This window comes from Glycine soja, chromosome 17 (assembly GCF_004193775.1).
Source record: "Glycine soja cultivar W05 chromosome 17, ASM419377v2, whole genome shotgun sequence".
Lineage (NCBI taxonomy): Eukaryota > Viridiplantae > Streptophyta > Magnoliopsida > Fabales > Fabaceae > Glycine > Glycine soja.
Window position 1 is genome coordinate 24,302,917 of NC_041018.1, and position 17,433 is coordinate 24,320,349.

The window sequence follows — 17,433 nt, forward strand, 5'->3', positions numbered from 1 at the left end:
CACTATATGTACATATACTATTATTAAAAAAAACATGGATTTAGAGAAAAGGTGAAGGGGAAAGAGTCAAGAATATACATAAAGTAACATCTTAAAAGACTCATTTACTGATCACCAAAGCAATACGTATAAAATGACAGCAACAAATGCATTTATTATTCTCTTCTAATTGTCTAGTAAACATTAAACAATCTTTACATAAATTGAATTTCTAATAACAAATCAAAGCAAACAGCATAATCAGTAATCAAGCACGACAATAATAATAATAATATTAAAAAGAACTACATTAGTTGAACAAATTGGCACTTCTATACCTTGTCAGCAATGATAGGAACATGACGGCCAAATGTCTGAGGTACAATTGCCATCATACCAATATACTTGGAATATCGATCATCCTGCAATTTAGTGGAAAATAGAATATTTTAGGATTTGAAAGGACAAAATATCATAAACATTAATTTCTGATAACAAACTGTACAGGGAAATTTAGATTATAAGGTCAGACATAAATTGGTTTGATATGCAAGAATCTAAATTGCCAAGGCAAAGCATCTGTTAGGGTACAAAATATACTTTTTTTCTTTTTTTATTAATGTACGAAAATTTAAAAGTCCATTATTTTCGTTATTAATTATAAACTAAATGGGTGAATTTGGAATTTTATGTATCCTGTTAGAATAATCACATGCACCACACATTAAATACATTTAGCGTTGATATGAATTAGTGTCAAGGACATATCACCCACTTAGCCTTGTAAATTTTATCATGAACTGTATGTGTATGTGTGTGCGTGCAACTATGAAGTCGAGTGTCTTTTCACTAAATAATTCCATCCCATTTCTTTCTCATTTCAATATGATATGATATCAAAACCATCCTCCTTTACCTAATTCATTCCACTACTCAAGTCTCAAGATGCAGAACCACTTTGTATGGTGATTGATTTTATGTGGTTCTAATTTTTAGTAGCTTTATTCCCTCTTGCCTCAAGCAGCCAAGCTCCCATCCAAAGAGCTTGGCTTCAACCCCTTCCCACTGTCCACAACTGCGAGTGACCTTTAACAGCCACCAAACTTCTGTTGAATTTTACAGCAAAATATACATCTAGATTCAGCCACCAGTGAACTTTTCAGGCGAGATAATCCCCCAGTACCTTTGTTTTGTGATTTCTTTTTTCTCTGCTGTAAACACTATCCAAGATTGAACCCAGCCACTTGTAGTGGCCACCACATTTTCAACCATGTCTGAAGAAACTAAAAAAACTGAAAAGATGAACATAAAGAGAGAAAGATTTGTGTAAACTGAAAATGATATTAAATTAGTGCTATTGAAGTACAGGTACGGATATTTATACTGACTAGACTACAGCTCAGCATAATTGACTTCAGTTAGTTAGTTACAACAGATACTTTGTTACAATAGACACTAAGTGATTACAAACTTAACTAAGTGATTATAACTGCAAAGCTATTGTATACTCTATCAATGTCAATCTCCAACTGACATCTCATGCAAAGCTGTGCCCCACCTCCAGCTGCTATCACCCTGTAATGATTTATTCTCAAAGCACTGCGAATTACCATTTGTATCTGTCCATCAGAGTGTTCTCTTTTGTTATTGGGGTTGAGCATTTTTCTGGTTCATTTTCTTGTGCTACCTTTTTTGGCTGAGACTTCAACAAAGTGTTCAGGGGTTGGATGGATAGCTGAGCTTTTGATGCAACCTATCATCTATTTGGATCTACTGCTGTTTGGATACATGTTGGGAAAACTAGGTTATTTGGAGGAGCAAAAAGCCAAATGTAGTAGCAAGGACCAGTGCTGAGGCTGAGTATAGGGCAATGACCCAAGGTGTTTGTATGATTTTATGACTTAAAAGGATTCTAGAAGAGTTCCAGCTTCCTATAACTTTTCCAATGAAGCTGAATTGTGATAACAAGGCTGCAATTAGTATCTCCTAGAACCCTGTTAAACATAACCAAACCAAGCATATTGAAATTGATAGACATTTTATAAAGGAAAAGGTGGATGCCGACTTGATTTGCATGCCCTTTGTTCCTACTTCACAGCAAGTTGTTGACATTCTTACAAAAGGATATTTAGGCCCAACTTTGAGTTTCTTGTAAGCAAGTTGGGCATGCTCGACATCTATGCACCAACTTGAGTGGGGTGTCAACAGCTGTATGCTTGTTTTTGAATTAGTATTCTAGAAGATTGAATAATTAAGATCAAGATCAGATTATTCTAATTGATCTGATTCGGATATTATTTTGGGTCAAAATCAAATCTCTCTGATTTGATCTGATCCCCCTTTTATTTACTTTCCATTCTGCATTTATACGTAATTAGAGACAACCCAACCTAAATTAATATACAAGAAGTATTCTTCCTCCCATATAGTTATTTTTTTCCCTATCAGTCCCTAAAACAACACACACTATTTATCTTTCTCATTTCTTCAATACGTCCTATATGACTATATATGCTAGATAACTGAAACTTAGGATTCCTTCATACCAAACAATCTTCAAGGAAATCGTCTCAATTTACTACAGTGATCACTTCTCTCGTTACTCATTATATCTATCAAAATATGTGAACACACATGCAAATGAATGATTAAACAAGTACATACATACATACATACATACATATATATATATATATATATATATATATATATATATATATATATATATATATATATATATATATCATGTTTGTGCCAGTGCAAATAGTTTCAATCCAATAAATTTTTAACAAATTAGGTTTTGCAATTATTGAGGGCCCTTCTACCTATACAGTAATTCTTAATAAATAATAAGAAAAATATATTATTTGGTTTAGGGAATTTCATAGATTTATGAAATCAGCTACTATAGTATTACTAAATAGTAAATAGTGAAAAAAATGGAAATATTATGTTTGTCCGTGTTCGAAATATAAAGTACATTATACAAGCCAGAAGATGGTTAAAAATAATTCCATTTTAAAGTACTATTTCATACATAGAGGGAAAGAAAATATGAATGCTCAACTATGCTCCACGTGTTGTGGAAGCATGCCACACAAATGGCTTTCAATTACCATGGCACACAGCGAAATTTACTGCATATGTTTAACTAAATTCATCCTACCTTTGGATGAACTGCTAATGCCACATCACCAAATAAAGTCTCCGGTCGTGTAGTAGCCACAGTCAAGAAATCACTCCTACAAAATGAGTAATCTCCACAACATCAATGCTAACAGTAATTGAAAATCCACAAGGTGCATCTACAGAGAAAATAAATCTCATTCCAAAGTATGAAAATAAAAGAAAACCTACACAAATTAATCAAATTCAAATGGAGAGATGATGATGCCAGTTTTTATGTCATCACTAAAATAGATATTGAAGATTAAAGATTTCAATTTCATGCATCCTGGTGTGATGACAAACAAAAATTCATACTATACATAAAAATAAATAAATAAATAAAAACTTAAAAATCTTGACATTTTCATAATTAACAATAAAAAGTTAAAGGTTATTATTAGCTGTTAAGCAAGCATACAAGTAAATAGTAACAAAGGATGTCATGACGAGAGAGAGAGAGAGGGAATGAATGGGTTTGGTTCTTTGGGAGGTAGACGGCCAAAGACACACAATAAACAGAGAACATAGACTAATGGATTAAAAAGACCAACAGAAAACAGGAAAAACAGGAAAAACAGGAAAAACAGGAACTCAGAGTAGAGAGACTAAAACACAGAAAACATAGATTTATGAGAACAAGATTACCAGAGACAACTGGGGAAAAAAAACTGAGAATGAGAACAAGAGATAAGTAAAAAAAATGCTATCTGGGTTGGTAGAAAGTCACTGAAGGGTCACACAGTGGTCAATGAACGGTCTCAAGGTAGGAGAGGAGACAAGTGAGACATGATACTTAAGAACTTTGAAAGGGTTTTCTACAAGCTAAAATGCATTTTTTATCCAAATTCCAAAAATTAGCTCCACAAAATGCCTCTCTAATGTTATTATTGGAGGCCATTATCAGGATTTTGGACACCATCAGCATAGCAGTGCTAAAGCATCATGAAATGCCGCTATTGCAGCCGCTACAGTGAAGTGTGATGCTATGACAGTGCATATAGTGGCAAGGGGTCACCATAGTTCACTATTGTTAACTCTACATCTACATTTGAATAAATATTATCAAAACAACTTAAAGGTTTCCCCAAAGGCTCAGACAATATGCTTTTACAATATATATATACACCATTGAATAATTTAAGGAACCATCTACTATGTACCTTCCGGCAACACGATACTTGATATGATAAAGATATCCAGACTCTTCTGAATACTCAACTTCCTAAGCATAAAGGGAAAGGTTCAATCCGGACATTCAAGAACCAAATAAGTAGTAACAACTAACAAGAGTAATGTAAAATCCGAATGAAAAAGTAACTTACCAAGTCAGAAACAGCAGTTTGTAGAGTAGGTGACCAGTTTACCATATACGAACCTGAAGAAAGCAGAAGCCAAAGAGATTCACGTCATACACCTCTAGATAATGTAAAATGTGAATACAACATGTACATGTGTATAAAATCTAACAGGTGCTGAATTGAAAGTCACTCTTAAAACCAAAGTTATTGTCATTACGAGAAAAGAATAAAGTTAGCTTCTAAAGAGATAAATTACTTCCAAGATGTTAAAATAGGAGAAAACAGAGGGATAGTTGAGTGAAAACCAAGTGTTTGAATACATAGTGGATGTGTGTTTATACAGGTTGATTGCATTAGTTATACATAAATAGAGGATATTATGTTTCCTCTAAGTCAAGTATTATGTACCCATAACCGCTATTATTAATAGAATCAGAATATTATATTCTGATTTTCAACAAAGACAGAGGTCATGCATGCTCAAGTAGTTGACTACTCAAATGTCGATTAGGCTGGTTCTCCCACTATTAGGAGATCTACCTCTGGGTTTTGTGTACCTGTCGAGGGAAACTTGATATTGTTAGAATTAGTGGTAGAATCCCTAATTATTAGCTGATTAGGCTTAGAATAAGCAATCACATTTATTTGTATTCATTGTAAATATATTATAAATTCAGAGCTGTGTGATGTTGTTCAGACACATTTAGTAAATTCTTTATGGTATCAGTGATTAGGGTTTGATCCCCTCTCACATTTACCGTGTCCCACCTTCGCTGGTTTGACCCAGCGACCCTTGTCGCCACTTCCCGGCAACCCCCTCTCTACTAAACACGCTGCCACGCGCCTTTGTTCTCTGGCGCGTTAGATTCACGTGCTCCAACCAAACAGTCTCGAAACGACCTCCTCGACACATCACACCTTCTGGCAACCCAAGTGCCACACTCGCCTCCCTTTGGTGACCCTTGCCTGCCCTTTTCCGGTACATCCCATACTCTGGCAACCCTATGACAACTACTGCTTCACACCTAGCAGCCAAACACTTAAACCTCCCTTTTTGTTCAACTTCCAATGCTTCTGCCAGCCTTGCCTTCTTCTGGTGACCCCCACCTGCAGCTTTCTGGCACCACCCACACTCTGGCAACCCCTCTAGCTACTGCTCCTTCACACCAATAGCCAAACAGTGGTGTGACGCCCATTTTTCAGTGAAAACCAAACGTCGACGACCCTACCACTGACCTCCCTTCACTCCAGTAAAGTTTTCAAGCCCTTTATCCTTATTATTTATGGCCCACATCGGCAGCTACAACGATTCCACTTTCTTTTTTTTTATTAGCAAATATAATATATATATATATATATATATATATATATATATATATATATATCGAAGTACCAGAGGTACAAAGAGTACATAATTGTGATAGTCCATACAATTGGTTTCGGATATCAGACTTAATACAGTCTCGATAGGAAGCAAAAGCTGGCTACATACAAGAGTCTATATCTACTTTTATCCTATGGCTGCTATCCTCGGCTAATACACAAAACCAGCTCTAAGATTATTTGACCATTGCTTAAAATGGGTTGTAAAATCTTTCTCCAAACTTCTAAACCATGTCTAGAGTAAGAATGTTGCATCATCCAACAATTTGTTGCCATTGAAGGTTTCATTGGAAAACAGTATTTTGTTCCTCTGCTGCCATATGAACCAATGTCAAAGCCAACCACCAGCCAAACCAGTTACATGTTGAAGGAAATGTTGCCTTGGGGTTTGCGGGAAAGCACCTTGGATATTCACCCAAGACAAGGATTCCCACCATATAGGAAGGATTTTGCTGCAATGGATAAATAAGTGGGCTGCATCCTCCTCCATGCTTCTGCAGAATGGACAGCACATATTATTGATCTCAACCTGTCGCCTTTGCAAGTTTGTTTTTGTTGGCAATCTATCTCTAAGTAACCTCCAAGCAAAGACTAAAATTTTGCTTGGAATCTTTATTTTCCATAACTCCTCAAAACATCCATCATGATTCCCCTTTAATGTTTTCCCCCTTAACATATTATAAGCACTTTGTGCTGAGTATTGCCCACTTGGATCTGCCTTCCACACCCATTCATCTCTTCTATGTGGTTGTATTATCTTACTTTCAACATCTCTTATGAAGCTATCAGCCATGACAATCTCACTGTCGAAAAGTGGCCTCCTCCATATGAAATCTCACTCCCACCTTGTGTCCTTATGAGCTCCCATCTACCGGATGACCTGATTTTGCTGACAAGAAATGAGATATAATCTGGGATATTTTGCTAATAATGTTTCCTCCCCAGTAACCTAGTTGTCCTCCCAAAACTTGATTCTATCACCACATCCAACCCTCCACAACGTTCCATTTTGAAGAGCTAGGCCCTGTTGCGAATGTTGTAAAGTCATTTTTAAGTCCCTCCACCATATTGATTCATTGGTGTCTCGAGATGGTACATCCAAGCACCTCCAACCAACATATTTTGACTCCAACACCCTAGCCCATAATTTTCCTTGATGTTGAAATAGATTTCATTTCCATTTGCCAAGCAATGCAAGATTGAAAGTATTAATGTCCTTGAGGCCCAATCCCCCTTTTTCTTTTGAGAGGCACACTGTCTCCCACTTGATCCATGCAATCTTGTTTTGCTCATATCCGTCACCCCATAGAAATTTGCGTTGTAAACTCACCAGCTTGTCCACCACTCTATTAGGGACCCTGAAAAAAGAAAAGAAATAAATGGGAATTGATGTTAACATTGACTGAATAAGGGTCACTCTCCCCCCAAAAGAAATGTGTCTTTGCTTCTACTTTACTAATTTTCTCTCACATTTGTCAATGATAGGATCCCACAATTGACATCGCCTCGGGTTTGCCCCAATAGGCATGCCCAGGTAAACAAAAGGAATGGCCAGCAAACTACAATTCAAGTAATTGGCTGCAACTTGCTTCCATTGGTTTGACACCCCAATTGCTTCAAAACAGCTTTTTGCAAAGTTAATTTTGAGGCCTAATACAAGTCTAATACGAGTTCGAAGGTCCTCAGGATAGCTTTGATTGCCTTGACATTCTCCATTGATGCTTCGCCAAAGAAAATTGAGTCATCCGCATATTGTAGGATGCTTATTCTCACATTGTTTGAGCCCACTGGGAATCCTCTGAACAAATTTTTCTCCATAGCATTCCTCATCAATCCATTTAGAGCTTCAGCAACAACATTAAAGAGAAGAGATGCTAATGGATCCCCTTCCCTAAGTCTTCTTTGTGGAATGAACTCAGCCGAGGGGCTTCCATTCACTAGTATTGAAAGAGATGCGGATCTTAAACATCCCTCAATCCATTTGGTTCCACTTTGTTTACCAATGTGACTATTTCCACCTTTGATTATACAGATTTTCTTCAATTCCGAACTCCCAAGCAACCTGCCTCACCTATTACTATTGTGGTTCAATCTGGTAATCATATAGCCTTTGTCTCCCAATCCTCTGCCCTTGGCACTTGGATACTTGATTCGGGTGTCTTTGATCATATGACTGGTAACCAATCATTTTTCACTCAATGTCTTTTTCGGATTCATTGCCTTTTGTTACTCTCGCAAATGCTTCTCAAATAAAAGTTTGTGGCATTAGTTAGACTCATCCACTCCCTAACCTTTCTTTAGATTTTGTTTTGTTTGTTTTTGGTTGACCTTTCAATTTAATTTCAATTAGCAAGTTCACTCACTCACTAAACTTTTCTATCCTATTTGTTAATAATTTTGTTCTTGTTCAGGATTGATGCATTGGACAAACTATTGGAACAGGACATGAGTCTCGAGGATTGTATCAACTTTCACTGCTGGTTGCCTGCGTCTCCGTTGCCTCCCTAGATCTAGCTCACTAGTGCCTTGGTCATCCCAATTTGGACAAATTGCGTCTTTTGGTTCCTAGTCTCTCTACTCTTAAGTCATTACAATGTGAGTGTCAATTGTGAAAACATGTTCATCAGTCTTATAGTCATGGAGTCAATAAAACCGCTGCATCACTTTTTTTTTATCGGCAAAAATAAGCATGTAATATATATAAAATAGTAAAACAGTACAAGTTGTACTGATATATGTACAGCTCAGCCATACTAGTCAATACATCAAACTATGGTGTCCTAATATGGACCAGATGAAGTACATATTGGTGTACAGAGTCCAGTAACCAATAATACAACTGAGAACCCAACAACAACAAAAAATTAGTTAGTATAACCCTCCCCCCTATACAAAACAACAGCCTTAATGTTGCTGGACCAGTAATGGAAAGGTATATTGAAGTTTCTCTCGAAATTGTTTAGCCACAGCCAGCAGAAAAGTAGAGCTTGTTCAAAGACTTTCTGTCCATCAAATGCTTCGCCTGAAAAGACCAATTTGTTCCTTTGATACCATATACACCAGGTGAGAGAAGCCCACAGGGTATGCCACCTATTATGAATTAGCCCAGGCAGATGACAGTATGGATGTTGTACGAAATGATATGTTGGATTTGCTGGGAAAACAAATTTGATTTGTACCCAAGATAGACATTCCCACCACATAGGCAACACCTACAGTGAAAGAAAATGTGTAATGTATCCTCCTGTTGTGTTAAGCATAACGAACATCTAACTCTACATTCCTTCTCCTTAGGTTCTTCCCAATTGGCAACTTGTCCCGAACCAGTCTCCATACAAAATGCTGAATCTTGTTGGGCACTTTCATCTTTCATAAATCTACAAAAACCTCCTTATCGTTGTTGTCCTCCACCTGACCCTCTTGACTTAGCAAACCATATGCACTTTTTGGCTGTATATTCCCCACTTGGATTCACCATCCACACCCACTTATCAAAATATAGAGGTTGTATTAGTATCGCTTCTACTTCTTGCATGAAGTTTGATGCCATCTCTAGTTCACTTTCCAACAGGTTCCTTCTCCGTCTAAAACTCCATTCCCAAACCCCTTCCGCAGCCAACCCATTGGATGTACCTCATGATGTTGTTGTTCTAAAATACTATAGAGTCTTGGGTGTTTCCCCAGCATCTACTCACCTCCTCCAACCCAACCATCTTCCCAAAACTTTATCTTTTTACCGCTCCCCAATTTCCACCTCACAACATTGTTAAACCACTTGCCTTCCTCTATTGCCCCACGCGCAGCGCATAAATCCTTCCACCAAATCAATTCCTTTTGATTCTTTCTTTCTTCAACCATCTGTCTCCATCCTCCGTACTTTGATTTCAAGATCTTTACCAATAACTCCCCCTGGTTATGAAATAAGTTCTAACGTCATTTTCCTAACAGCGTAATATCAAACTTCCTCAAATCTCGAATCCCCAATCCTCCTTTCTCCCTAGATGTGCAGATATCCTCCCAACTGACCCATGATATTTTCTTTTGGTCATCTCCCCCTCCCCATAACAACCACCGCTGCAACCTTTCCAACCTACCCACCACCATTGGGACCCTAATAAAAGAGAAATAGAAAATAGGAATAGATGTTAGCACATTTAATTAGAGTCACTCCCTCCAAAGGATAGGTGTCTTTGTCTCCAATTTGATAGTCTTTTCTCACACTTTGCAATGATGGTTTCCCATGTCTCGCTTCGCCATGGGTTAGCCCCAATGGGGATCCCCAAGTAGGTAAATGGCACAGATAGCAAGCGACAGCTTAGAAAATCAACGGCGTTATTTACCCACTCATCTGACATCCCAAAAGCACCAAAGCAGCTCTTTGCAAAATTAATTTTCTGTCCTGACACCATCTCAAAACTCCAAAGCATGGTTTTGATGGCAGCAACATTAGTCATCGTGGCCTCACCAAAAAACACAATATTGTCAGCGTATTGTAGTATACTGACTTCTACCTTCTTCCTTCCAACCAAGAAACCCTCAAACATCTTCTAAGCTTCCCGCATCAAACATGTTAAGCCTTCCGCTACAATAATGAACTTGAATGGTGCCAATGGGTCCCCTTGTCTAAGACCCCATTGTGATGAGAACTTTGAGGTGGGAGACCCATTGACCAGCACTAATATAAATGATGATCTCAGACACCCAGCTATCCAACATACCCATTTTACATAGAAGCCCATATGCTTTAGCATGTAGAGGAGGAACTCCCAGCTCACTGAGTCATATGCTTTCTTATAGTCTAGTTTAAAGACTAAGCATCTTTTCTTACATCTCCTTGCTTCATCAATAGCCTCATTAGCAACAACACTGTAGATTAAGTGTCTGCCCTCTATGAATGCACTTTGTCACTCATCAATAATTCCAGGCAACACTTTCTTAAGCCCAGATGATAGGATCTTGTCAACGATCTTGTAAATACACCCTATGAGTGAAATAGATATGTATTCATTGAGACCTTGTGGATCGTGCACCTTAGGAATTAAGGCTATAAACAAGGCATTGCTTCCCCTTGGGAAAATTTCATTAGCATAAAATTCCCCAAGGAAGTGCATAACATCCATCTTCATTACGTTCCAGAATTCCTTGATGAACTTGAAATTCAGACCATCTGGTCCTGAACTTTTCATGCTACCACATTCCCAAACAGCAGCCTTGACCTCCCCTTCCTCAAATGGAGCAACCAGATGAGAGTTGTCTTGCTGGCTAATCGACTTAAATTCAACCCCATCTAGATTTGGCCTATCATCTGTGGGTTCCATTAATCTACTTTGAAAAAACTATTTCACCTCCTCTTTAGCCCTACTTAATTCACCTCCTCCAAATCGACGACATCACCTATACATTCTACAATTTTCTTGATGTTCAAAATGTCCCAAGCATGCAGAGGGATTCCCCAACATGCCACCCACACTAATCTAAGCCTTGTTTTCAGCCCTAGACTCCATTTCTTCAATGAGTGGAACATCGGCAACCCACTGTCAACATCTTCTCTACATAACTCCACAGCTTTCTCTTCCCCAAGGCCCATTAGCAGTACCATGTCACCACCCAAACACTTTGGCTTTACTTTTGTTCCACCACTCCACATAAGTTCCTCCTCTAGTCTATCAAACACCGCCAAGTCCCGCAAATGCCCAACCCATGCTTTTGTCAACCATGATTTTCTTTGTAACGGCACCGTTAATTGTACCATTGGGTGCCACCTTTGTACCGTTGGACCCCCTTTGTTTGAGTTCTCTTTAGGCACCACCTCTATATCTCTTTTTCAATCCTTCTACTGTTAACAACCACACTCGCATATGGGCCATAGTTTGCCCCGTTGCGATTCGAAGCCTCCACCCTTTTATCTGGGGCCACCCTTGAAGACTCACCCACTTGGAACCAAGCCACAACATTTTCTTTTCCTTTTTCGAACATGGTTGCATTCTCCTTTGTTTTGCGTTTTCCTCTATCATCAAGTTTTGACTTGTTGGGTTCTGTAAGCTTCTCTTTTATCTTCTCTTCTTTGTTGTGTTTGGGTAGATTAATATGCAGCTTCAGGCCTCCTAGGATGATGTTTTCTAGCTATCGTTCAAGAAGCCTAACATCCGCCACGCCCTTAAACCTTACGAATCCATATCGCCTTCCACTCATGTTTCTGTTTCGCACAATGAAAACTTCTCTTATGCCGCCCCACTTCTTAAACGTCCACCATAGCTCTTTCTCCCCCACATCGTCCAAGAATCGTGTAAAGTAAAATGAGGAGATAACCGACGCGTTTCTCCTGTTTTGTCTCCCTTCCTGTCGCAAGTCAAACATGACTGAGTTTTTCCATCGATCATCTTTCACCGTCACATTGTTGTAGTTGTGTCCTCTACCTACGAAACTAACACGGATCTCACTCACCCACTCTTTGTTTCTCTCTCTACCTTTCCCTCTCATCTCTCTAAGTGGTACTCTTCTTTTTTAGGCACCAAATGCATTATAGTAAGAGTGCTGCATCAACTTTTAGTTTAGTTCATTCTAATATTAGGGGTCCTAATCTAGTATGTTCCTCTTTAGGATTTTACTATTTTGTCACTTTTATTGATGATTTTTCTCGTTGTACTTGGGTATTCTTACTGAAAAATCGATCTAATATTTTCTCTGTCTTTCAAAGTTTCTCACATGAAATTCAGAATCAATTTGGGACAACCATTAAATTTTTGCAGACCGATAATGCCCATGAATACATGTCTTCCCAATTTCAGTCTTTTCTTACCTCATAAGGAATTGTACATCAAATGTCATGTGCCATCGGCATTCTCTCTATAGCCTAAAGCAGTCTCCTCGTGTTTGGCTTGGCCATTTTAGTTCTACCTTAATTCAATATGGTATGACTCGTTGTGAGACTGATCATTCTACGTTTTCACTACATTCTCCACCTAGCCAGTGCGTTTATCTTGTTGTCTATGTTGACAACATCGTCATTACTGGTGATGATGACTCTAACGATATTCCCCGGCTCAAATCTCATCTACACTACCAGCTTCAGACAAAAGGTTTGGGGCCGCTCTAATATTTTAGGCATTGAGGTTGCTTATCCCTCTTCTAGCATTGTTGTTTCCCAGTGGAAGTATGCTTTGGATATACTTACAGAGATAGGGATGCTTGATTGTCTCCCTAGTGGTACTCCTACAGATCCCAATGTCAAGCTTCTTCCAGGTTAGGGGGAACCACTGAAAGACCCAGGAAGATATCGATGACTTGTGGGTAGACTTAATTACCTCACACCAGACCAGACATCATGTTTGCAGTCAATGTGGTAAGCCAATTTTTGAATGCCCCTTGTGATAGCCATCGGACAAACACATCCTCTTTTGCAACTTTCATTGAATTATGTCGTATTTGTTCTTGGTTGTCCTTTTAATTTAATCTCTATTAGCAAACTAACCCACACTCTTGATCTTTTGGTCCTATTTGTTAATAAATGTGTTCTTGTACAGGATCGATGCACTAGACGAACGATTGGAGCAGGACATGAGTTTGGAGGATTATATCAGCTCACGCCTCCAATTGTCTGTGTCTCATCTGCATCTCCAACTCTTTCACATCAACACCTTGGGCACCCGAATCTGTAGAAATTGCATCTTTTAGTTCTCAGTCTTTTTAATGTTAAGTCCTTTCAATGCAAGTTGTGTCAGCTAGGTAAACATACTTGTACCAGTTTTGGTCTCATGTCAATAAGTGTGTTGCCACCTTTTGCCTTAGTTCATTATGATATTCATGGTCCTAGTAGAGTCTGTTCCACATTAGGAAATTTTTATTGACAACTTTTCTTGTTGTACTTGGGTCTTTCTAATGAAGAATCATTCTGATGTTTTTTCTATTTTTCAAAGTTTTTCTGCTGAAATTCAAAATCAGTTTGGCCTCTCAATCAAAATTTTGCAAACTGATAATGAACAAGAATATTTGTCATCCTAGTTTCAGTCCTTTTTAAACTCGCAGGGGATTCTTCATCAGACATCATGTGCCCATACACCACAACAAATGGTGTTGCTGAACACAAAAACCGCCACTTGGTGGAAACTGCATGCACTCTTCTTCACGATAATGCTCCACTTCGTTTTTCGGGAGATGCTCTTCTTACAGCCTGGCATCTGATTTACCTCATGCCTTCATTAGTTCTCAACAATCAGATTCCTTATTCCATATTGAATCCTCAACAGGACCTTCGCCCTATTCCTTTGTGTCTTTGGAATTACATGTTTTGTCCACGATCTCACTCCGGGTAAAAACAAACTTTTTGCCAAGTCCCTTAAATGTACTTTTCTGGGCTACCCTCGTCTCCAAAAAGGTTACTGATGCTACTCTTCTCAAATTCAACGGTATCTAGTCTCTACTGATGTTACTTTTTTTTTAGGCTACTCCTTTCTTTTCCTCCACCGTTGAAAATGTTCCTCTTGAGGTTTCACCTGTTGTTCCAGCGCCAATAGTTGCTCTTACTCCATCTCCACTTCAGGTTTACTATCGTCAGACACAAGCACCATTGGCAATACCTTCTGGACTTGCGTGAGGAGCTGGGGTCTGGGTGGGGAAGAGGATCGCGGGAGCCGGCGGTGGAGCAATTCCCGCCATCACCATTTTCCACGGCCTTAGCAGATTCTGATGAGGAGCAGAACACCCACATTTTGCATGGATTTTCTCCTGATCGTTTCTTCGGCAGTCCTGTCAGCGGTTCCTCTACCTGGTCATCGCCGTCTATGGCGGACCGTCGCCGGAGACGACGGACCGTGGGTCTTTACCCTGCATGCAGAGGCAAGGAGACCATGACAGGTGCTGACGTGTCTTCCCAACACTGTCACGAGCCTCTGCCAACTGCTGTCGGCCTGACACCTCCAGACGCGGGCCAAAAGGAATGCAACGGTCCACTTTGTCTGGACATGCAACCTGTCGACATGGCAGAACCTAGGACCTTCTGTCCTAGCCAGCAACAGAGGCTTTTTATGGAAGTAGACGTTGAAGACACACCCCAGACTGTTTTTAAAAATTCCAATAACCTTTGGGCAAAGCAGGATGAACCTTCAGTTATTAGTCCCGAGACCTCTCCACTGGTCAAACATGGTTCAAACTTAACGCCCCCTTATCAAAGGAACTTTGCAGCTGAGGAGGGGGAAGTTTCGGACCAGACTCTGGGCTTGGTAACTAAAAGCCCAATTAAAAAGGGGATTAAGCCTTCTTCAACCCTCAAGGTGTATGTTAGAAGAAAGGAGTGGGGAGCAGTAAATCACGAGACCCATGTACAATGTAGCCCACATTCATGTCACAATGGAAAAAAGCTTGTATCACAGAATTCCATCAATGAAAACAGTATGACAGATGAATTGAAAGGGAGGGACATCCATATCTCAGACCCAGAGGGGCTGACTCCTAAGCTGCAATGTCCACCTCACAGTCCTGCCCCTAATAGCAGTTTTAACAAGGATTATTTAGACAATGAGGAAGCCCTTCACATGGAGATTGTTAGACACTTGAGGGTATCCTATGTTGAGAATAATAACAGTAATGATAACATGATGAAAGAGGCCAATATTAGTAGTGGTTTTAATGCACCAGCAGATGTGATGGGAATGAAGCACTTTGAATCATGAATATTTTGTCCTTTAATTCTAGAGGGTTGGGTAGTGGAGTCAAGAGGTCAACCATTAGGAAGCTAACCTTGGCCAACAATGTTGACTTACTCTGCATTCAGGAAACTAAAAAGGAGTCCATAGATAAAACATTCTGTCAATATTTATGGGGAGATGCTAATGTTTCATGGGAGGTTGTCCCCTCTACTAATGCAGCTGGAGGTCTTTTGTGTTTATGGAATAATGAATCCTTTGTGGTGGACAGAAGGGTAGTGGGAAGGGGTTATATTTGGCTGGAAGGAATGTGGACTAAAGAAAACAAAAGGGTCTGCATCACTAATTTATATGCTCCATGTGATTTACAGGGAAAGAGAGATCAGTGGGAAGAGATTAAACTCCTTAAACCTTCTTTTCATGATGGCCCTTGGTGTATTGTGGGTGATTTTAATTCTATAAGACACCAGCATGAGAGGATCAGCTCATCTCATTCAGTGGGGAACTCAACATGCATCTCTGAATTTAATTCTTGGATCTCCGATATGGCTTTGGAGGAGGTCAGGTCTGTTGGGAGGAACTTCACATGGTATAGACCTAATGGAACTGCAATGAGTAGACTGGACAGGGTTCTTCTATCTGATGAATGGCTGTCCCAATGGCCAGATTCTACCCAATTTGTGCTTGATAGAGATTTTTCTGATCATTGCCCCATCCTTTTGAGGTCTACAACAGTTTTTTTTTTTTTGATCGGCAAAAGTAATATATATATATATATATAAGGGGAGTACCAGGGGTACTAAGAATACATATAGAGACAGAGATGGTGTTTAGTCCACCATTAAAGCTAAGCTAGGAGTATAACTACAATATTTAAAACCAGCCCATCTATCCTAGTTACAAAAAGCAGCTGATAGGTTGCTAGACCAACAATTATAATGCTCTGTGAACCCTTTCTCCAACTGTCTGAACCAGGACCATACTAAAAACACTGCTTCCTCCATCAGCTTGCTGCCATTGAATGGTTCATTGGAGAAAATGAGCTGATTTCTGTGTTGCCAAATTGTGAGATTCAAGGCAACCCACCAAACTTTCCATCTGCTAAATTGTTTCTTCCCAAGTAAACCATTTGGATGTTGAATGAAGTGCTGCCTCGGATTGGCTGGCATAGCTCCCAATGTGTTTATCCAGGAGAGGGATTCCCACCACAAGGGTTGTATTTTTGGGCAGTTGAAGAATAAATGGGAAGCATCCTCTTCCATATTCCTGCAGAAAGGGCATAGATAGTCACTTAGCTGTATTTGTCTTCTTCTTAGATTAAGCTTGGTTGGCAATCTGTCTTTAATCAATCTCCATGCAAAAATAGCTGCTTTTGGTGGGATTTGTAATTTCCACAGCTCCGTGAACACTCCATCATTAATTTCCTCAGTTGCTTCTCCTTGCATCAAAAGGTAGGCGCTCCTTGTTGTGTATTGTCCATTAGGATCTGCTCTCCATTTCCAGCAATCTGTTAAATGTGGATGAATATGAATATGTGTTGTATCTTCTAGAAATCTGGTAGCTGCCTCAATTTCACAATCAAATAGAGGCCTTCTCCATCTAAAATTCCATTCCCATGCTGTGTCGGTATGTCTCCCCATTTGTTGAACAGTTTGGTGTTGCTGGCTGGATATTTGGTAAAGCCTTGGATACTTTGTCATTAGCATCTCCCCATCACCAGCCCAATTATCCTCCCAAAATCTAGCTTTGTCACCACACCCCACCTTCCAAACTGTTTGTTGTTGGATTATGTTGTTTAGCTGGTGTTCATGTGTGACCTCCATTAAATCCTTCCACCATAAGGACCCATTGCTTGAGCTTCTGCCATCAACTAGAGATCGCCACCCTCCGTATTTTGAATCCAGAATTTTAGCCCAAAGATCTGAACTTTGCTGCATCATAGTCCATCTCCATTTCCCCAACAG

The 17,433-nt window shown here is 39.4% G+C and overlaps 1 protein-coding gene across 3 annotated transcripts in view; it reads right to left on the reverse strand.

Annotated features, from left to right (window-relative positions):
- Window positions 1-17,433, reverse strand: part of LOC114393018 (valine--tRNA ligase, chloroplastic/mitochondrial 2) — a 78,997-nt gene that overhangs the window by 33,415 nt on the left and 28,149 nt on the right. For all 3 annotated transcript variants that reach the window (XM_028354278.1, XM_028354276.1, XM_028354277.1), the window contains exons 8-11: window positions 4,470-4,522; window positions 4,308-4,369; window positions 3,146-3,221; window positions 318-401 (exon numbers count right to left, since the gene is read on the reverse strand). In XM_028354278.1, coding sequence (XP_028210079.1) covers window positions 318-401; window positions 3,146-3,221; window positions 4,308-4,369; window positions 4,470-4,522 — 275 coding nt within the window. The remainder of the gene's footprint in view (window positions 1-317; window positions 402-3,145; window positions 3,222-4,307; window positions 4,370-4,469; window positions 4,523-17,433) is intronic.